The 22,257-nt window shown below is 43.2% G+C and overlaps 1 protein-coding gene across 2 annotated transcripts in view; it reads right to left on the bottom strand.

Moving 5' to 3' along the window:
• Nucleotides 1–22,257, bottom strand: part of Egflam (EGF like, fibronectin type III and laminin G domains) — a 163,253-nt gene that overhangs the window by 54,070 nt on the left and 86,926 nt on the right. For both annotated transcript variants that reach the window (XM_041631126.1, XM_041631127.1), the window contains exon 6: nt 14,303–14,469. In XM_041631126.1, the coding sequence (XP_041487060.1) occupies nt 14,303–14,469 (167 nt within the window). The remainder of the gene's footprint in view (nt 1–14,302; nt 14,470–22,257) is intronic.

Below are 22,257 nucleotides of genomic sequence, written 5' to 3'. Positions count from 1 at the left end.
CCTTATTCAATTCAGGCTACTCCGACGCTCCCGGCTCATCCTGTTCTGGAAGTCCTTGAGCTATCGCCACCTGCTGGATAACTTGCAAACTACCGCCACCTGCTGGAGGATGCCCTCCGGAACTGTTGGTGGTCCTATCCTAAATTTGGGGAGTCTCATAGTCCCCTACCGACCTCTGCAATGCAGTGGCAATCAAGTGGTCAAAACTTTAATGGGAGAAGCAGTTCGCTGGGTCAAAATGGAGATACAGTCAGATTTTTTTTGTTTTGTTTTGTTTTTTTTTTTTTGTTTTTCGAGACAGGGTTTCTCTGTGGTTTTGGAACAGTCAGATTTTTGAACTGTGTTCTGTGCTGGAGTTGAAGCTCAGTGTGGCACTAGCCCGCGCTTACGACAGGCAAGCATAACCAGCACTTAGGTCCACAAACCTGCTGTCTCGGTTTCCCAAAGATTTGGGGAAAAGAATTTAGTAAAGGAACATGGATTAGTTTACAGTTTGTCATACTGAGCCGAGTGGGAGGTGATCTAATTTTCTCCTCGCCAGGACTGTGCTCATCTATATTATAATTCACAGAAAGCCACGAGACAAAGGGCAGAACTTGTGTGAATTTAGCTATGAGAGACGTCAGTGGGACTTCACCTGGAAGTTGGGAGTGGGCAGAACATTATCTCTCTTCTTTGACACAGCGTCAATTTTCTTTTCAAGTTCAGAAGGAAGAAAATGCCCTAACCTCCCCCAGCCCTCTCCTCAGTTTTTCTTAAGTATGTACCACGCCGAGGGCCTTATTATGCGTTTTCTTTGCTCTTACTGGTTCCTTTATCCACTCCTTCTCCTTCCTGCCTGTCCTTCTCTGCTTTTATGTTACAGGTTGACATGTGACATGCCACATGCCCCGTGTTGACATGTGACAAAATATTTATCAAAGGGCACTTAAAGAAGGAAAGATTTTTTTCTTCCTATTTTAGCATCATAGTGGAGAAGCGATGGGGGCAGGAATAGCCTGTCACACTGCACCTACAGACAGAAACCAGAGAGCAATAAAATGCTGGTGCCAAGTTGCGCTCTCTCTCTCTCTCTCTCTCTCTCTCTCACTGTTTATTTAAACTTTATGCGTATGAGTGCTTTGCATTCTGTATGTAAGTGCAATGAATGCATGTCTGGTGCTGGAAGGGGGCCAGAAGAGGATATCAGATCCCCTGGAACTGGAATGGCAGACAGTTGTGGGTACTGGGACTCGAACCTGGGTCCTCTGAAAGAGCAGCCAGTGGTCTTAACCACCAAGCCATCTCTCCTGGCCCTGTTTTCTTCTTTAGATTCAGTCCAGGACCCTCACCCATGTCAGTTAGCCTAAACTAGAAAATCTTTCACAGACATACCCAGAGGTTTATCTCTTCGGTGACTCTGGATCCTGTTAAGTACATGATATTAATATCATCCATGCATTCACTTATCTTCCCCCTCCCCACAAGATCTCTTCTACCTCTTCATGGTCTCCTTCTAGTTTTACACACACACACACACACACACACACACACACACACACACACCTCTCATATATATGGCCTCACGTAAATAAATTAACTTTTACTATCTCTTCTTGTGGTTGTCGATTTGGAGCTTGGTGGATTCACCAGTGAGTACACAACTGAAGACAATGACCCCCCACACACACCCTTAGCCAATAACTGAGCATTGAAGGAGGCTGACCTCATGAATTCCTTCCCCATCCGTGGTTGTTGACAGGGCCAGTTTTGAGCGGCACTAGTATAGGTAACCACAAGGCTGCGCATTGTTGATCGCAACGGCTGTCATCCCAAGAAAACAGCTTTTTTTTTTTCCCCCTCTCTGCCAGCTCTTATATCCATTCCACTGCCTCTCATGATGTCTCCTGAGCTTGGCTGGAGGTGATAGAAATTTATAGTTAGGGCTGAATGCTCACCAGTCACTTATTCTCAGCATTGTGAACAGCTGTGTATCTCTGCAGTCAACACTACTTACCACAAAGAGGAGTTTCTGAGGCTAAGGTAGAGAGCAGCACTTGACTGTGAGTATAAACATAGAAATTTAGAAGGACGTTTGATGCTGTCTTGATTTAAGTAAACAACATAACAAGCTTCTCTCTAAGGTCTATGAATGTTTTTGACTTGGTTAACGGTACCAGATATGAGTTCCCTCCTCTTCAGTGGGCCTTAAATTTGAGCATCCAGTAGTTGGTTACTCCCATGATAGTTGTGCCACTATTTCATGGGTAGACACATCAAGTTTCAGCATCATAGAAAGAGTTTGTACTCCTTTCCTTTCTTTTTTGGAGAACAGTTTGAGAAGTGTTAGTGTTGGCTCCTTAGCATTTCCTTGAAAGTTTGTGGGAAATCAGTAGTGAATCTGTTGGGTCTGGGATTCTCTTCAGGGGAGATGTTTAATTGTTGCCTCAGTATTGTTCCTTGCTATGGGTTTTTAGTTGTTTGCTTCTTCTTGACGTATTTCTGGCAGTTATGTGTATGAGGGGTTTCCCAATTTAGCTTTCAAAGAACCAAAGCTTTGATAGACTATTTATCTTTTTCTTTCAATTTCTATGAAATTATGCTTTAGTCTTTGTTATTGCTTGTTTTGTACTACGTTCGGGTCTGGTTTCTAATTTTTATAGAAACTTGGCATGAATTATTAGGTTATTTATTTTAGACTGTTCTAATTCTTTGTAATGTAAACACTTATATCCATACACATTCGTCTTAGAATGACCTTAGTTACATCTCAGCAACCCCTAATGGAAGAAGAAAATAACTACCGTAATTGCCAATAATCCCATCAGCCAGAACAACAGTAACAACACCATAGGAAGCTGTAAACCTTCCTCAACAAACAGCCTAAAATGTAAATATTTTCAATTCACCATTAAAATTAAAATTGCTCATATTCTTGCATGACTGTTAAACATTAAAATCATGCTGATGAGACTTTTTGAGTGTAGCTACTGATATTGTAGGAGACACAATCTCATGGCAAACTCCCCAGTCCTTTGGTAGGAATATGTATGTATATATGTATACATGTATGTATACAATAGCAATGCAGAATGAGGCCATGGATTTGAAGGAGGGTGGGGAAAGGTATATGGGAAGGTTTGATGGGAGGAAAGGAAAGGGAGAAACGTTGCAAACACATTATAAAATCAGAAAAGAAAGCACCCAAGATTCAACTATCTGGTCTCCCCCCAAATCACACCTCACTGGCAGAGATGCCCACAAATGGAGAGTCAACATGAAAATCAATCGATCAAGCAAATGGAAACAAAACAAACTGGCGTACGTATTCTGAATCTCATCTTCAGGCTCCTGCGGCACCCTTCTACCTCCATGTATGCAGCCTGTCCTGCTATAGCCATCTCTCTGGCCACAGCGTAGTAAGGCTCAGGGAACACTGCTGCCTCCTGGCCAGTTTGCCTCTTGCTCGTCATTCTTGTGGTACCCACACCGAGGAAAGAACAGAACCTCCCTGGCCACTACTGACCCTAACAAAGGAAGTAGTGTGGCTTGGCCTATATGCAGAGAACATCTGTATGTGGACATCTCTCTCTTCTCTTTGACTTTTTCTCTTGCAGGACTAGGGTCTTCCTTTCTTCATCTTGACTCTCATCTTTTACCAAGTTGTGAAAAGGTGGCTTTTAATCCTCCATATTATCTGGAAGGGATGATTTACTCATTTTAAAAGAGAGCCTCGGGGGCCTTGTGGGATGTTGAGATCACCAGCCACCCCTTGCCTGGAGGTGTACTTCCTCTGTACATCCATTCCTTTGATGGGTGTGCAGGGCAAGCTTTTTGTATCTTTGCTTCAAGCTCAGATTCTTGTGTGACTGTTAAACATGCTAACCTTGCAATTGAGAAAAAGTGATAGACAGATGATGGAAGACCCTTTATAGTATCTCCTTTCCCGTGGATGCTTTAGCATGACGTCACAGTGGCAGGGTCACCCTAAAGAATGCCAACAGTAGACCTGAACTTAATGGCACCTTTTTAAGCAGATGGCTTCATTTTCTTTTTGTGGTAAAAATGGTTTCAGGGAGAAGCCTCAGCAGTTAAAACACTTCTCATGTAATCCAGGAGCCCAAGATTGGTCTTCCAGAGGCCAGGTAAAATGATGAATGGGTGAGGCAGCCTGATTAGAATTCTGGCCCGGGAAGGAAGTGACAAGGGAATCCTAGAGCAAACTGGTTTCCTTGAGAGAGTCTGCCCCAAAGAATAAGATTGTGGACACTTGGAGATGATCCTCAGCACCACCTTTGGACTTGTGTAGGCAAACACATTGTATGTCCACACACGTGTGAACTGTATACACACGTGCATAAATACCACACACATACATACATGAGAAAGAAAAAAAGAAGAGGGGTATCAAAGGCACCAACAAGAGATCTGATTTGGTTGCACTTATAAAACAATTTAAACACTCATCAGGAGAGAGCTCCTTAGATAAATACAGAGCAGTCTCACAATGGGATATCTATCCTTCCATCCTTCCTTCCTCCCTTCCTTCCTTCCTTCCTTCCTTTCTTTCTGTTTTTTCAAGAGGGCTTATCTGTGTTACAGCTCTGACTATCCTGGATCTCATTTTGTAGACCAGGCTGGCCTTGAACCCACAGAGATCAGCCTGCCTCTGCCTCCAGAGTGCTGGGATTAAAGGTGTATACCACTACCACCTGGCATTATTCTTAACTTAATGAGGCAGGACTGTATTTATTTATATTTCAGTATTTTTGTAGCAAAGAAAAGGTGTATGTTCTATGACTTCATCATTCAATTAAAAATTCTAGCAGACATTCTATATTAAAATGTTAATAGTGTTCTTTAGATACTAAGGTTAAAGAGGATTTGCAGTTTGCTTTTAACAAATATTTTATGTTGCTGTTTTCTATTAAGCACCACAAAGCTTAATAAACCCTATTTATATTTAGAAACATGTAAGCTATTTCTGTTTGGGGATTAATGTGTTGGTTCTCTTAGTCTCATTCAAATGATTTTGCTAAGACCTAAGTGAAGACTTTGCACGCTGTTGGGCCAGCGCCTCCCAGAATCTTTATGTCTCCCTAAGAAACAGGCAAGTTCAGTGCCTTCCAGTGGCCTCGAGCCCCTAGTCAGGTCTTTCCAACTGCTCTTGGTCTCCCTCCATCCAACCCCTTTCAGAGGCATGATGGGTCTTCTTCCTTGAACACTCTGTGGCCGATTCTAAAGAGGAAAAGAATCCCGCCAGCTAAGGGATCTAGTTTGGAAAGCAATCACTGACTGGTTTCCACGTAGATCTGCTTGTGAGTGACCTTGAGAGGGTTGCTGCCTTTGCAGGCCTACTTCCTTCTGGAGAAGGCAGAGACAGTCCCTTTCCAGCTCTGTGAGGATAAAATCTCAGTACCCAGAGGCCTGACTGTTCATCACCACCTATGTTCAGGGCAACATGCTAAATACATGGATAGATGACACACCTGTGCCCTAAATTTAAAAGAACGAAACACATGTGCACGTGCATGCATGCACACTGTGTATAACCCATGAAATAGGCACCATTCTGTTGTTCTATTTGTATATTCTGGCCTATTCCACTGTGCCTTGTGCTCTGGGAGGCTAGCATGGCTGGCTTTCTGGTGTATTCTGCTATCAGGGAGGACCAGCAGAAGAAGGAAAGAGGAAAAGGATATTTATTTTCCCTAATTTTTACCTGTGGTCCACTTGTGCCCGTCTCACATGTTGCATATAGAAGGCAGGGCTCTGGCAACATGTCACTCCCTGACTGTCCAGATGCCAGCGAGTGTCCCCCGTCTTGGCTTCCTTACTGCTGCATGAGCTTTCGCAAACAAAGCTCTTCTTCACATCGCTCAATTGCTTATCTCTTTACTCCTGCTTAGGAGACTGGCAACACCTAAGGTGTGTGTAACTACTTGTTTAGGATTCAATTAGATCATCAGATAAGGTCCATCAGACATATGTGCCCCTCCCACATGTCTGCCACTATTTATAATCTCCTTCTGTTTACCTCTAGGCTGTGTTAAACTGCGACTGGAGAACTGGAACCCCAAATCAATAATGCCAAAGAAACAATCCAGCCAGGAGACTAGAAGCCGATCTCTACTATGGCTGCCACACAGTGGATAAAGAATGCATTAAAAAGAGCTCACTATGTACAAATGTCCTGAAGAGTCCCGATTGTGGATGCTGTGGGTTCCGTTGAGCTTTCTCAATCAGTTCTGGCCTATTTTTCTACATTAGAAATGTACTCTTCATTCATAAACCGTGCCTGCTTCTACCATTCTCCACACGACCCTGCCTGGTCTGCACAAGGATCTTTAGATCCTGGCAGGTGCTCACCAGACTCTAATATCTGCTGATGGAACCATATTTGTGGCCCTGGTTGCTCATCAAGGAACCTAAGCAGAACTGGAACTCAGATGCTAACAAGTGATTAATAAGAATATGAGATAGATACTGCTCAGGGACCCCAGGGTAGCAGCTCTGAGGATGACCTTGATTTGTATCTGAAAAGCAGAAAGAGAGTTCGGCTTCCTGCTCCCTGTTGGCTCTTCTCCTAAACGCAACCTCTGCCTAAACTCAAGATGTGACCGAGTGACTGACCCTGAGAGGAGGCACCCAGTGTCATGGTTTCTATAGGAATGGCTCCCACAGACTCATACATTTGAATGCCTAGTCACTAAGGAGTGGCACTAGTAGGAGGTGTGGCCTCATTAGAGGAAGTGTGTCACTGGAGGTGGGCTTTGAGGTTTCAGAAGCTCAAGCCAGGCCCATTGTCACTCTCTCTTCCTGCTTCCTGTAGATCCAGATGTAGAACTCCCAGCTACCTTTTGAGCACCATGTCTGGGCCACCATGCTCCCTGCCGTGTTGATAACAGACTAACCCTCTGCAACACAAGCAAGCCCCAGTTAAATGTTTTCCTTTAGAAATATTGCTGTAGTCATAGTATCTCTTCACAGCAATAGGACATTAACTAAGACACCCAGACACTTCCCTATTCCATTGCCAACTCTGCCAGAAGCCCTTTAAGAAGCCTCTAGACTAGCAGTCTGATAGGAATACCCATAACATCTTTGAACCACACTCCCTGCCCCTGCTAGATGGGAGCTCTGACTTCCTTCTTTCTCAAAGCTCTTGCCTATGAATCTAATAAATTTATTTCTAAACCTCATCCTCCATGGTTCACAAATTTCACCCTTTTAGTTTTCAAGACAAGAACTAGGAGGCTATACGGACTAATGGGAAGCTGTGTGACAATGAACATTCAGCTCTTTAACTCCAAAGCTGAAGTCTGCCCAAGGTGAGAGGAATGCCCCCCTGGAACATCAAGACATCCCATATTTCCCATATCGAAATGATTTCAATAGGAAGCCATGTTGTGGTTAAAGCCAGAGCACCGAGTACGCCTTGGCTTTGGGAAATCATATTTTCTTATCATTTGCTTTAGTTTGTCTTCTCTTTCTAGCTAGAGGGTGAAATATTGGTGTGCTGATTATAAATAAATGTATGATAGCATGCACAAAGGCCTCCAAAGAGCAATTAATAGGTATCAGGTATTTAAACAGCAAAGTGAATCATTCCCTTCAAAGCCAATAAAGTCGTGTGAATGGGTGTAATTCAGATTTCCATGAATCCAGGCATTAGCAAATCAATAGGGAGATTACTGCAGCAAGCACCCTGAATGTCAAAATCACGTTTGCAGTTATGTTTATGCGAAGATACACACTTAAAATGCAGCTTCGTCTGCGCTAGGAGCGAAACCAGTGATTTGTTCCTTCTTCAGCCTCCGCTTCCATCTTCCATTCTAAAGATTTACAAATGCACGGAGCTCTAATTTACAGGCCTGCCCTGCATCCTGGAAGAAGCCCAGCAGAGCCACTCTCCCCTCCCTCCGTTTCTTTTTCTTTTTCAAACCAGGCAGTGCAAGCCCTTTCCTCTGCTGTTGGGTTGAGGGTCTCGGGTCTCATACTTAGGAATATTCTTCAAAGATTAAATCGCAGAGCTCTTTCGGGGGCACAATTTCATTTGCATGTGCTAACGGGCTCCTTCCTAGCTCGACAAAATTGCTACTTTTAAAAAAATGGACTCCCCAAATTTCCCAGGAAATATTAAACTTAGGGGGATAAATCCCAGAACTACAGTAGAGCTCAACAAAGGAGTCCACTGAACGAGGACACATCACCTCTCTTGTTTATGGACTGACAATAGTTTCGGCATTTTTAGATAGAAGGGATTTTTTTAAAAAAATAATAAATTTTTGATGATACACAAACATCATAAGAAATTTAGATTTTAGTGTCCATAAATTAGCTTTTATTTGTATACACTGATAAATATTATTTATCATATATATGTATATATACTTCTTTCTTCAGCAATAACTGGGTCTAAATCCTAAAATATTTACTAACTTGATCTTTTTAGCAAAATTTACTAATCCTTGTTTGAGTTCCTGATTGATTTAGAGGAGATTTAAAAAAAAACAGCCACAGAAACTAGAGTCACAAAAGTATAATTCTGTGCTCTGTTAGGTTTTAATTCTCCTGGGGGTTTTTTGTTTTGTTTTTCTTTTGACAGGATCTCTAGGTTAGTTGGCCTAGAAACCCTTACATTGGAAGGATGACTTTCAACTTCTAAACCTTATGCCTCTGCCTCCTGAGTGCTGGCATTGCAAGAATGTGCCATCACACCATCGCTGTGGTTCTGGGGAACCCACTCGGGACTTTGTGCATGCTACTCAAGCCTTCTTCCAACTAAACTACGTTTCCAGCTGAAGACTATGCAGGCCTTGAACTCAAGACCCTCCCGCTTCCACGTGCCTGGCATTTGTACCAATATCACTAGGAGACTAAAGCTACAGTATGGTAGGGGGCATGGGATTTTAATATTTTCAGCATGCACAGTGCCTTGTACTCATGTAGTTTTAGCTGTCTGATGTCCTTAATTGAAGTTTCTTAGACCTAACCAGTCCAGTAGAAGACTTCCAGGGACTGACTACCTACATGTGCCTATCAATCACTTCTCTTCCACCTGAAGACTCTTGAGGAACATCCAAGCAGAAAGGCTGCTTTCTCTGAATGCCTTTTCCAGAAGGAACCTGCCACACTCTAGCTACAGTCAATTTGAGGCCCTGCTACCAGAGAGCTTTCCTTGAGACTGGGAATAGACCGAATCTGCTCTGTGGCTATATTTGTAACATGTACCTGGGAACCTTAGTGTACTAAAGCCGGTCTCTGTGGTGAGAACTGGAAGTAAAAGTCCAGGCCCCAACGTCAGAACAAAAGTGAGCAAAAGCCGAGTCGCACACGGACACCAAGCCATCGAAGACAGAAACAGACATCATTAGGCACCAGGAAGGATGGGAGGACGTGGGAAGCATTTCCTGCAGAAATATGACTAATTGGAACCTTGTGGGTCTGCCTCAGATTGCTGGAAGAGGAAGGTAGAAAACTGTAGAAAATCTTGGTTTTAGGAGATGGCAAAAACCCAACCAAAACATTTCTCCGAAGCCTTTGAAGATCTGAGACTACCGCGATGAGACTTAGGACCAGAGGCAAAGGTGAAGAAGAAACAGTAGAGCTTATTCTGATGTTTAGGAAAGAGCACAGGGGAGCACTGAGGGCTTGTTTTGGAATAGGATGCAAATACTCCTCCTGCCACCCCATCAGCAAAGCTTCTTTTCCATCCCTAGTGCCTTGAATTTAAATTTCCTGGGGCTTCTTCCTCCATCCAGTCCCTCTCTCCTCCTTTCTTTTGTCCTATTTACTTTCCCTTTACTCATGCCACATTGCAGTCTTGGAGGTCTGGATACTTTTGCCTAAAGACTTTACTACTGGGTACCCGCTTTGGACATGCGTGGTCTTCTAGATCACCCTCGCCTGCCTCTGCCTTCACATCAGCGTGCAGCTACTCAACCTCCAAAACAGCCTCTTGGCTGGCTAAGTCACACTCACACATGAGCTCAACAGAGGTGACATGGCGGAAGGGGATGGGTGGTCAGTATACTGACCAAGGCTATCAACCCCAGCAAGGATCTTACTGTCAGAGGAGATATACATAATGAAATGATACAATAGTTCCAGACGGTGACATTGCTAGGGAGGACATGAAGCAGGGGCCTGAGGATAACAAAGCCTAAGGAAGTGAGCAAAGATCTAAAAAGCAGAATGGAGAGGCTGCCACAGTCACAGAAAGATCTGAGCTCGTACAGAGGTGCCAAAGGCCTGAGGCAGCAGGAGCACAATGACTATTGGCAGGAACAAAAAGGATACATCTATGGGGACTGCCCTGAGGACCCCAGATCCACTTCAGTAAAGAATATATTGATTCCTTCTTTGACTATAGTTACAAGGATGGAACATTAGAAATGAAATGATTTGGGGTGGGGAGGCCATAGTCCATCCCGCAGGGGAAGTTACATAACCTCGGGATTGATTATACATGTATTAGTTTTGCTTAAATCTTGGTCTGTAAAAAAAAGAATGAATCCACACATTTTACTTCCGCTTCTGTTATTTGTGTCCTCTATTGCCTGCCCCGTGCTTCCTGACTGAGCTAAGAATGGAGCTCAGTTGGTAAGTCACCAACAGATGGGCAGGGTGCACGTCCTACAAGGTCCCCAGCTTGGCCTATCAACTATTCATTTATGAGATCAAAGGCAGATTATAATTCTGTTGGTGTTTCTCGTCTGGAATTAAAAAAAAAGTACAGCAGGATGGAGATAAGAATTTTAGTCTTTTAAAAATTTATTTATTCATTTATTTTTCAATTTTCTATTTTCTCATAGACACAACATGGGAACAGAATGGTGAGAAGCCTCCCATGAGAAGCCTGAGGTAAATTGAGAATAGTTTGATCATTTAGAATAATCAAAAGAACCCTCTTTCTCAGAAGAGTTCCAGATACTTAGAGTCTTAATTATTATTTTTTCCTCCCATTCCATCTTGTTTTTGAGTGAGGCTGAAGCAGATGAGGCACACACCTATCAAGGCTCTACCCAAATCATGCTCTCTTCACTTTGGCCTAGCCTCTGCTGGATCCAAGAGCAGCAAAGACATCCCAAGTCTATACGGTACAACTGTACTTCTACAACATTCTCAAGGTAATGGACACAGCTATCAGGGATCAGGACTGGAACACAGACTGTAAATATGACTACAAGGGACACAAAGAAGACTTGCAATAAAGGAATATTTCTTTATAAACCTGTTTTATAAAGAAAGGAAAAAAGAAAGAAATACACATGTTGGAAGCTGGATTCCGTGCCGCTGCACCTCCTAGAACTTAGATTCTACACAGACCATCACCCAACACCTGGAACTGAATCACCCACCTTACTTAACCTCTCCTGTGCTACTTCATGATAGCAGAAAGATTCCATCAATCTGAATCGTACTCAGGGTAGTAGCTATGCAGTCAGCAAGCCCAGCTTCACTCCTGCCTCCATAAGTATCAGACTCGAGAAAACGTTTACTCTTTCTGAGATGCTGTTTTTCTCCATCTATAAGCAGTGGGTGCCGTCCCTCTCACCCTGGGTCTCTGGGAGGAATAAGTGAATTTTACACAGTTGAATGGTCATCACAAGGCCTGGCGTGCAGCAGGCTTTCCAGCGTCAGCCCTAACCCTTCAAATTCCCTGAGACTCAGATAATGCTAGTTGGCATGTTTGCTAACTTTTGTATAGAAAAGAAAAACACATTTTGGAAGCAGTAAAGTTTAAAACTGATACTAAATTAAGAAAAAGAATGTGGGAGAATAGAGGGGTTTTTAGGACAGTAGTGTAGCCAGAAAGAAAACAACCAAAGCCTTACTTTGGAAACATTACAGCCATTCTCATATGCCTCCATGCAATGGCTCCTCTAATAAAGTCTATTCCCATTCTCCTCATTTGAGCAATCATACTTATGTGGGAGCAGGAGATCTCTAAGTATTTGAGAATATTTGCTAATATAATGGGATGAGAATATACCCCAGTTGCTCCACTGCTTGCTTTGCACGAATGAAGCCCTGGGTTTAGTACCCACCATGGCCCAAACTGGGTAAGAGGTACATGTCTGCAATTCTAGCACTCAGGAAGGGCATCAGAATTTCAAGGTCATCCTTCACTACAGAGGGAATTGGAGACTAGCCTAAACTATTTGAAATCAGGTCTTAAAACTAAACCAAAACAAATATCCCAAACAACAATAGAAGCTCTCACAAGGAGAGCTCATGGGAGTTTTAGTTTTATCATTTGTTTGTTTGTTTATCTTGCTTGGGTTTGCCATCCTTCTGTGCACACAATTACTATGAAATTACAAGGTTTCACTTTCCCTGGAAGACAAAAATTGAATGAAATGTTTCATATTTGTAAGGAACTTTTGCATCCCCCACCTTGTTTCTTTGTTTGTTTGCATTTCCCACCTTTTCCATGAAAAATAGGATCAAAAAATGGAGGGAAAAGAATGGTCAGAACCTCAAAGACCACATTAGCAAGTCATCTTAAAAAAAGAAAATCTTGAAAGGGTGCCCTACCCACCCACCCATCTGTTCCTTAAGCTAAGGCACACTCCCACATCCAAGGTTAAGGCCAAGGTCAGCCTGAGACAAGCATAGCATCTATCTTCACTCTGAGGTAGAGAACATTGTGGACAGATGAACAGTGTAGAGCAGAAAAGCTTCAAGTTAAGGCTGGGAAGGAGAAGAGAACACACACACACACAGAGTACATACACAAAGACAGCCTAACAGGAAGTACAGTGAGCCCCTAGCTCCCGTTAGCCCCTCTTTTTGGCTATTCAAGATGGCAGAAGACAACTTATTTAGCAAGAATGGAAGGCAGCCTGCCCGTGAAGTAGAATTGCTAGCGTGGTTTGTGGAAGGAGGGGCTTCATGTTAAGAGTCTGCGTGGGCAGCTTTTCCATTCTGAAGAAGGGGAAACAATGACTGTCCCATTGTTGTTGTTGCATGGTGGGGAAATAGGAAAAAAGGGAGTCATTTTAGAGGTGAGGCCTCTCTGCACACCCCAGAAATTCAACTTGAAGAAGGGAACTTCACCATCAAAGGTTACAGGATGTTTAGAAGAGTGGGAATCCCCAGGACTTGTGGGACCTAGTGGATCTCTTCCTGGAAATAACATTAGCCTTGGAAGGCAGCTATGTGGGTATTTTATGAGGAGACGGGGTGTGTGTGTGTGTGTGTGTGTGTGTGTGTGCGCGCGCGCGTGTGTGGCTTGTTCAGATCCTAACAACAAAAGTAGGGCTTTGTGCGAGTCAGTGGGAAACTAGCTACCCAGGGTAGACTTCCCTTTCAGAGCCCCTCTCTTGGGTAAACAGGGCCTGCAGCAGCTGCAGGGTTCTTCCCGAAGAATTCACAGGCTCAGTTGAAAAGGCACAGAGCTTTCAAAGGAAAATGTGCTCGGGCCTCCCTTTTGAGACCACACTACCCAGGGTTCTAGGTTTATATAAATGTGACTCCAGTTTCAAAGCACGAAGACTTTCAAGCTGGCCTGGCTAGCTTCCTTGAACCCTTCTAGTGGGAGTACGACTTTTGACATCACGTGACAGCTTGTTGAACCCCAAACCAGAGGCATTAAGAAAATCCTCAGTTTATTTGCTCCCCTTTGCCCTAAGCTTCCTCCCCATCCCCAGAGGTACCATGAGAACTTAAACAGTCAACTTAGTCCCCCAAGTCACGTGGTAGCATGCTAACATCTTTTCTGAGACTTCTTGACTACCACTTTAAGGACTGATGTGACCTGAAGGTCCTCTTGTTTTGTTTGTGTTGTTTGTTTGTTTTTAAGACAGACTCTTAGTAAGTAGCCTGGGCTGGCTTTGAATTAAGACTAATCCTCCCGCTTCAGCCTCCCAAGTCATGAGATTAGAGGGGTCCACCACACTCTGCTGAAAGTCCTTAACCACTGACCCTGAACAATCTAGGGTCGGGGGAATCTTACTCCCCCTCCTTGGATTCCAAGATGAGCTCACCTTCTCAAAAGATGAGAGACAGGGAGAAACCACACATCTCATTTGCTATACCGCTGCCCTGTGATTGTGAACGAAAACCAACTACATACTCCCCAAGGACGATGCAAAAATAAACCTTTCCTGGCTGCCTAGGAACAGAAATAGTCTATGTCCCTGTGGTGAGTCGAACCTTCAAAGGTCTGGGGAAAACTGCAGGAGGAAACCCGAGGACAGCCCTGTCCCGGGCTATTCCTCTGTTGGGCACTAAGAAACCCCAGGCAAGTGAGGCTTTGAGAGGCAACCACGGTGGCATAGTTGTTCATGGTCTTCAGGACAGACACAGAACTCACCCAGGGTTCGGATAGTCTTGCTGGGACGGCTGCGTGGGCTGAAGCCATGGGCATTCACGGCTCTCACAGCAAACCGGTAGTTGGTGTCTGGATTAAGGCCTTTGATAACCATGGAGTCCATCTGCAGCTGCTCTTGGATGGTGGTCCAACTCTTGTCAAAATCTGGCCTTTAATGATTAAAAATAAAAAAAAAAAAGCAACAGTTCAGAAATACCATAGGGAAAAGAGGCTTGCTGCCTACCGGTAGCTAACATCGTTTTCACTCTGCGAGCAGTGCTCATAAAAAGTGAGCTAACATTTCCTATCTGAAAGTGGTCCTGCTTTCAAACCATGACGTCACCAACTGTAAGTGTCTGCCAATAAAAGCAAGTAGATCATCTTTAAGGCCAGCTATAAGCACTGCTTAGAGACCGTCTACTTCTGCCTGTTTGACCTTGACTAGGATGAAAAGACCCCACATGGGAGAGTTCATCGGCAAGAACTTCATTTTTCCAGATGTTCCCTAAACAATCCTCCCACTTGGCAGTCTCATCCCCAGTGGTCAGGAGAGCAGAGATTCTATCTCTTGGCAATCTGTTCAGGAGTAAACAAATACAGGTTTTATAGGGTGACTGACGGCGTGAATCGCCATGGGAACGCCCATGATGACTCTGTTCACAGACATTCATAGTCTTTATAAACTATGTCTGTGTCAAAGCGCTGAATTTTCACATGTCCTTTTGAGGGCCTTGTGGAGAAGGCTGGTCGTCATTTAGTCTTTCAATCAAGGAGGCAGCATGCAAAAAGCCAGTATAATCTCTGGAGATGGATAGAGCCAAGTTCACATCGGAGCTCTGCTATTTACTAGCTGGTCTTTAATGTATTTATGTCTCAGTTTTCCTGTTTGCAAAATGAAAAATACAGGGACCTAGATAAGGGTACTGCCATGAAGATGACATGAAATATACATTCTTAGCATCCTCTCTGGCATCATGCTATAAATATATGCCATCCATTATCGGCAGGACTTATTTACTTCTGGAGTTAAGAACTCATAGTTGCTGTTTACTGCACATTCCCAGTTCCCATGTACTGCTAACCCGCGTGACCAGTGAGCCCTTGAGACATAGCTAGCAGGAATGAAGAGGTATTGTAAGTACAAAATGCACACAGGCTTTGAAAGAAGAAATGAAAATTATCTCCTTTGTAAATGTATATAACATTTATTTTATCTTCATATTGAATTCATGTTGACATAATATTTTGGATATAGAGAATTAAAATGTTTTTACTAAAATTTGTTTTACATAGATCAGAGAGCTAGTTTGGTGGTTAGGAACACTTATTCTTGCAGAGGACCTGGGTTCAATTTTCCAGATTCATGCCATAGTTCAAAACCACCTGTATGTAATTCCAGTCCCAGGGGATGTCAGGCACATGAATGATTCACATACATGCGTGCAGGCAATGCACTCATACACATAAATTAATACATCCTGAACACTTTTAAAATTTATTTTGTCTCTTTTTATCTTCATAATGCCACAATTAAAACATAAACGTCATTTAGGGCTGCTCTACATCTCTTTTGCACAGTGTAGCTCTATCTGAATGTTTTAGCTAATGGGGAAGAAGGAAAAACATTGTAGATAGTGAGAAAGGCAAAGTGAAAGTTGGGGGAAGAAAAAAAAGCAGTGCACAGCTGGGGGCCTAACTGGAGGGTCTTGGTGGATGCTAATTGTCAGTACTTACCAAGTGTTTCAAAGTAGCAAACATTGCCCTGTTGCCTTAACCCATTTACAATCTCCAACCAGTTTCTGTAGTAGGCACTAATAGCAAACATCTCAACATTTTGCTTCTGTTTTTATATAAAAGAGAAACTAAATCTTTGAAAGGGCAGGAACTTTAACAAAGTCACAGCTGAGAACTGTTGAGGACACCTTGGGTTGAAGAGATGAGGTTAAATTTAAACACTTGATGCTGGGTTAAGAACTGTGGTGATGGTGGACAGAGAGCAATTATTAGACCTTCAGGTAACTCTCTGGCCCTCTCTGGTGCTCAACACCCCTTACCCACAGGTCTATAAAGAGTAGGAAAATAAAACAAGTTGGAACTTGCCTTTTGTGTAGAACTTATCAGAAAAAGAAATAAAAGAAGCCTGGATGGTCTCCATTTCTTAAATGTCCTTGCCTAGGTTTTCACTAGAGAGATTTACTAAAAGGTCAAGAAACGGACATTCCTCAGGTTTACCACACCAAGTGGCTAAGCATTGCACCACCCAACAGTGTCTGTCTGGTCTGGAGACAAAGAAAAAAAAATTACAGGGCACCTACGGGAGGAAGCAGGGTTCAGTTCTTCTCTGTCTTGTCCTAAAGGTGGAATTCTTCTCTAAAACGATTTTATCATCAAAGAGAAAAGCTGAGTTAGTGAAAGAAACTCATTTACAAATTCACGTTAGCACAGAATCACCTCACAGAGGAAAGCCACTGGAGATACCAAAAAGTGAAGTCAGGAGAGATGTGGGCTTTCGATAAAACTCTCCCACTATTTGCTAAGCTCCCCTGTGCTGTTTCCAGAGGAAAGAACTCTAATCTCTTCTCTGGGTGTGCGGTTGTTTACCCAGGGCTACCTGCAAATATCTCTAGCCATCTTCATCTTCATGCAAAAGTGGGGGTGGGGGAGGGAGGGAGGATTTTATATTCGCTCTTCAGTTCATGCTCACAAAATCCTATTTCCAACAAAATGATGGAAATCATTAACATTTAATTTCATAATATACAGCTCACGGTGATTGAATAGCAGTTGAAAACCTTTAACACTTTGCCTCTGGTTTTGTAATGGGTTTTCCATCTCACTGCTTCCAGAGTCTCGTGCAGTACAAAGTACAAAGGTGAGGTGGAGAGAGATAGCCTGGCAGGGGCATTGTCCTAAACCATCCTCAACAATAGTTGTATCTTCTTCCACTAGGGGGAATTTTATCCTAACTACAATGTTGGCAGTCAAGTCACCATAGCAACACTCTGCTGACACTTTCCCTAAGGATGAAAAGGCCAAGGTAAGAGAAGGTGACTCAGGATGTGCTGTGGGTACAGAGAGCCAGCCATCAGAGGGGCTCACACCTGCAGCACTTCCCAAGACATGGCGCGTGCAAGGTCCAGAGGGGTTAGGCCATGAGATCCATGGCTTGCATTTGGAGTGATTGGGCAAAGGCATACGGGTAGGGCACACAAGAGTCAGCAATGACTATTCAAAATTCAAGGAGTCAATTAAAGTAATCAGGGCATACTCACTCAGTGGTTCACTTTAGTAGGAAGAATTTCTTACCACTAGCAATGCTATGATCTAGTCTAGCCTGTTAAGCATTTGAGAGCTTCCAGAAAGTATAAGCAAGATTTTTCTTTGAGGCCTTATTTTACTTTTCTAAGTAAAGTCCCTTCGCTTCAATGCTATTCTCACAGATAATTATGATTCTCGGAGCTTATAGGCAGATCTACCGTTCTCCCTTTGCAAACATGGAAAGAGGATAATTAATCTGAAGATGCAGAACCTTATTTTCTCTTATTTGTTTCCTAGTAATATTTTGACCACCTTGCCCATTGCCAATCAAAATTTTGGTGAACGATCATTTTCTTGATGCCATGAAATTCTGCAGGTGGCTGCCTTGGCAGGGTCCGTAACAGGAGTTATAGTCTGGGAGGCTCCTAGGGGAGTATAAAGGCAGCCTACCTCGGGGAGCTAATAATGTCACTGGGGGAACAGCACATATGGGAGTCAGTGCAGGAACAGAACCTCAAAGAATCTGGAGGAAGTTGGCGAAAAAGGGCATATTTTAAGAATTGTACTTGAAGTTTTATTTATGTGTGTGTGCGTGTGTGTGTGTGTGTGTGTGTGTGTGTGTGTGTGTGTGTGTACGTTCCGCCTACAAATAAGTGTCAGGGAAGCTAGCCGAGGGCATCAGATCTCCTGGAGTTGGAGTTACAGGTGACCATGAGCCGCCTAACTGAACAGCAAGTTTACTGGGGAACTAAACAGCAAGCTCTTTCAACGGCTGTGCCATCTCCCCAGGCCCCAAGAACTGCATCTAAATTGTTCAACAATAGCTGAACTCTTGAGGAAGTCCATGGAAACAGCCATGAACTTAAATTAAATTACAAAAGTGTTTGGATTTGAACAAATTCAGGGCAGTGGAGAATCCTTGGGTGGAAGAGAGATTCAAATAGCATCATATGTGCCATGCAACCTGTTAGGCACCAAGTACGTGTGGGTAAGTGGATAGCCAAAGAATAAATACATCCCTGATATGCATGTCTGTTTAACCTATACAACAGGAAAACATTAACTATGGCTAGGTAAGCAAGCCTATGGCATCTTTCTCCATACCCAGTCAAGCTCTTCTGCCCTGACTTCTGTCTAACCACTGCCCTGCACTTGTTCCTACCAACCGAGCACCTGACTTATCAAAAGCCAATTGAGTTTATCCCAGAAATAACTTGTGATTTCTCCAGGCATGCTTGAGAAAAGGCCCCACTTTGGGGCCCAGAATCCCCTTGAATGTTCATCTTTCTGCCTCAGCCTCCAGAGTGCAGGAGCTACAGGCACCCACCACCACATCTGGCTTCATTTGGGACTTTTGTATTTATTATAATTGCTAATACTACAGAAAGTAGAGAAACACCAAGTATAAAAATGAGTGTTAGTTATATTGTTTTGATAAAGCTGAACCTTAAATAATTATTTTTGAAACAAGAAGAATGAAAATTTGGGAAATTGTAAAATTCTCCAAGGATTCTGCTCTCCGCACTGCAAATGACTTTAAATTTCTGGTTCTCTTGAAGAAACTATTAGTACAGATGAGATCTTTGAAATTCATAAGAATTTCAAGGTGGCAGCCCAGTCAGTGGGACAACATTCAAAGGACCTATCATATCCTTACCTTAACCATGTCGTTAATTCATGTCCATTTACAGAATTTATCTTTAAATAGAATGTTTACGGTATTAGTATCACTTTAAAATATGAGCTCTAATTTTAACTGACTTTTCAAAATCAACCCCTCACCAGCAATCTAAGAAAGTAAATGGGTGAACACCATAGCTAATTCCTGTGATGGACCTGGCAGAATTTTGAATTGCCTAAGAGGGGTTGTCTATAAGCGTGTTTCTAGAGAGGTTCAGCCGAGGTGAAAAGAGCCTCTCTGCATGGGGATGGCACCGTTCCCTAGGCTGGGGCCCCAGCTCGAAGAAAAAGGAAGTAAACGGAACAACAATTTCCATCTCCCTGTGCTTGTTGACTGTGGATACCATGTGACTGCCTGCCTCAAGCTCCTGCCACCACAGCTAGAACAACTGTCACCACCATGCCACCTCGCGGTGACGATACCCTCAAACTGTGAGGCACAATAAGCTCCCTTCCTTTAGGAGTTTCTGTCTGGCATTTTTTTTTTTTCACAGCAATGAGAAATAACTAATAGGATGAGTGTGGGCATATAAACCAACATATGCCCAAGATATGCCGGTGCTTGTGTGTTAGCCCAAGCACCCCCACACATATACATGCACACGAGTGTGTGAACCCCCCCCCCCAACAGAAACACATGCACGCAATTCTTCCAGGACCTTTGCAGGATGGAATCATACCAGCACATCATAAAACTGGACTGCAAACACCTTGAAATACTTTACTGAAGATCTTGTGAGAAAATGAGAAAGAAAAGATAATTTATTTTTAGATGGTCTGCCCCTAAATAAAAATATCAAAGTATTTAATGATTATTGTTTTAATGAGTTTCTAAATTATTAGCCTGCCTGGAATATTCACGTATCTCAGAGAAGTTCAAATGGGTAAATCAGCAAAAGAGGACGTGGGTGATGGGTTCCTAACAACAGTATAAGTGGTTAAGAAGAAGAAAAAGTCGATGGTGGTGGGTGGAATTCTCAAGGGAATAAAGAAAAAAAAATAGCTTTACATGACCAAGTTAAAAAAGCATTAATAAAGATCTTAGTAGCTTGAATTCAAAAGAAGAAGAGTCTGATTTAAAACAATCCAAAGAATGTTCAGAAATACAGATATTTGTTTGGTACATGAACTCTCTGTACTGGCTAGTTTTATGTCAACTTGACACAAGTGGCATCATCAGGGACTCAATTGAGGAGGGAGCCCCAGTTGAGAACACGCCCCCAGAAGATCAGGCTGTAGGTAAGCCTTTAGGAAATTTTCTAAAATTTCTAAAATGTAGTGATTGACAGAGGAGGGCCCAGTTCATTGTGAGCAGTGCCATTTCTAGGCTGAGTGGTCCTGGGTTCTATAAGAAAGCAGGCTGAGCAAGCCATGAGGAGCAAACTATTGCGAAGCACCCCTCCATGGCCTCTGCGTCAGCTCCTGCCTCCAGGTTCCTGCCCTACTTGAGTTCCTGTCCTGACTTCCTTTGACTGTTATATGGAACTGTGAGCAAAATAAACCCTTTCCTCCCCAAGTTGCTTTGGTCAAGGTGTTTCATCATAACAATAGTAACCCTAACTAAGACATTCTCCATTAAATGTGTGACAGAATTTGAAATTATCTCAGCGTAAGAGCAAGGGCAAGGCCAAGTCAAATGGAATTTAACAGGACACTAACAAAAACTAACTCATGTTAGTTTTTGTTTTTGTTTTTTTTTTTTAAAGCAAGTCAACTCAGTAGACTTATGGGGGAACCATAGAGTAAAAACCTACCACAGAAAAGACACTAATCTGGACTTTCGGAGTGGTCACATGCTCCCTATGAACTCTGAGGGTCATGTGCAATTGGAAAGGCACACAGCTCCGAGCAGGAAGTGGTTTTCTATGTTGTTCACTCTGCAGGCCCTTGAGCACTAGAGCCAGAGTTCAAAGGATGAGTGCTGCTGGGCTTAAATGCACAGGATGTAGTGAGCCTAGGAGACAAGGGACTGTATTCTGCCATGATGATGTGAACACTTCTGGGTTTTCCACTTGGGGATCGGGTGTCCAATGGCTTCTTACAGAGACGCCAATGGCAGTTCATTAGAAGGAAAGCCTTTGGGTGTCAAAGAGGAATGGTTAGGAATAAAGCTGCATGCCTTGGGAGGAATGACCCCGGCAGTAACAGCTGTAGGGGCAAAGGCAGGTGGCCATCAGTCACGGAAGCTTAAGTAATAAGTGACTTCCAGAACAGGGTAGGCAGCTGGACTGACTTTACTGCCTCTGACCTCAATCTATTCAATGATTCAGAGCAATGCTTTCTCTATGACCCACAGAAAAATGCACTGGGTACGGGGACCTTATAAACATCGCTCTCTCTCTCTCTCTTACACACATATACAACTGAAACAAGTTTCACAACCCCTGTTTATGCCCTGTGTGATTTTCTCTCATATTTCCTTTTTTTTGTTATATCGCAACCTCCTTTTGAAAAATGGTTGGTCAGGATCTCCCCAATTAGTTCAAGTCCCTTCAAATCCATCATCTTTCACAATTTGAGAACCGGTGCTCTTGAAGCTGAAGGGAAAGTGAAACTTAAACTTCTTATACACATTAACTAGGAAACTGGGCTCAAAGTGGTTACTTCACACCAGGGAACTGTTTTAGAGAGAAGACTTTGTTGGAGCAGAAAGCCACACTCCAGGGGACATAGTAACACACACACACAATGGTCGGGAGGGCAGAGGAGGTAGAGTGGACCAAGCCTACAGTACCACCAGATACATCTGGCCTATTTCAAAGCTCCGATGAGTCCCCTATTTAACATTTGCTGAAGGACATTGGATTCACTGATGAATTAAGATGATCTCCAGCTCCCCCATTTTATTCTTCGTGAGCCTCAACTCACGTGCCAGTGTTGTGGGTGTCCAAAATCTCCCGGTGCCTGGACCCCAACTCTGCTGGTTACCACACTGATTACCACCTTCAGATACAGTTTCTTTAACTTCTCTGTCTTCCCTTCTAGACTGCAAGCTAGATCATTGGGACTTTGTCCCATTG

Source organism: Microtus oregoni, unplaced genomic scaffold (genome assembly GCF_018167655.1).
Source record: "Microtus oregoni isolate MIOR12 unplaced genomic scaffold, Mior012 000036F_ref0000092, whole genome shotgun sequence".
Taxonomy (NCBI): Eukaryota; Metazoa; Chordata; class Mammalia; order Rodentia; family Cricetidae; genus Microtus; species Microtus oregoni.
This window is presented reverse-complemented; position numbering and strand designations above follow the sequence as displayed.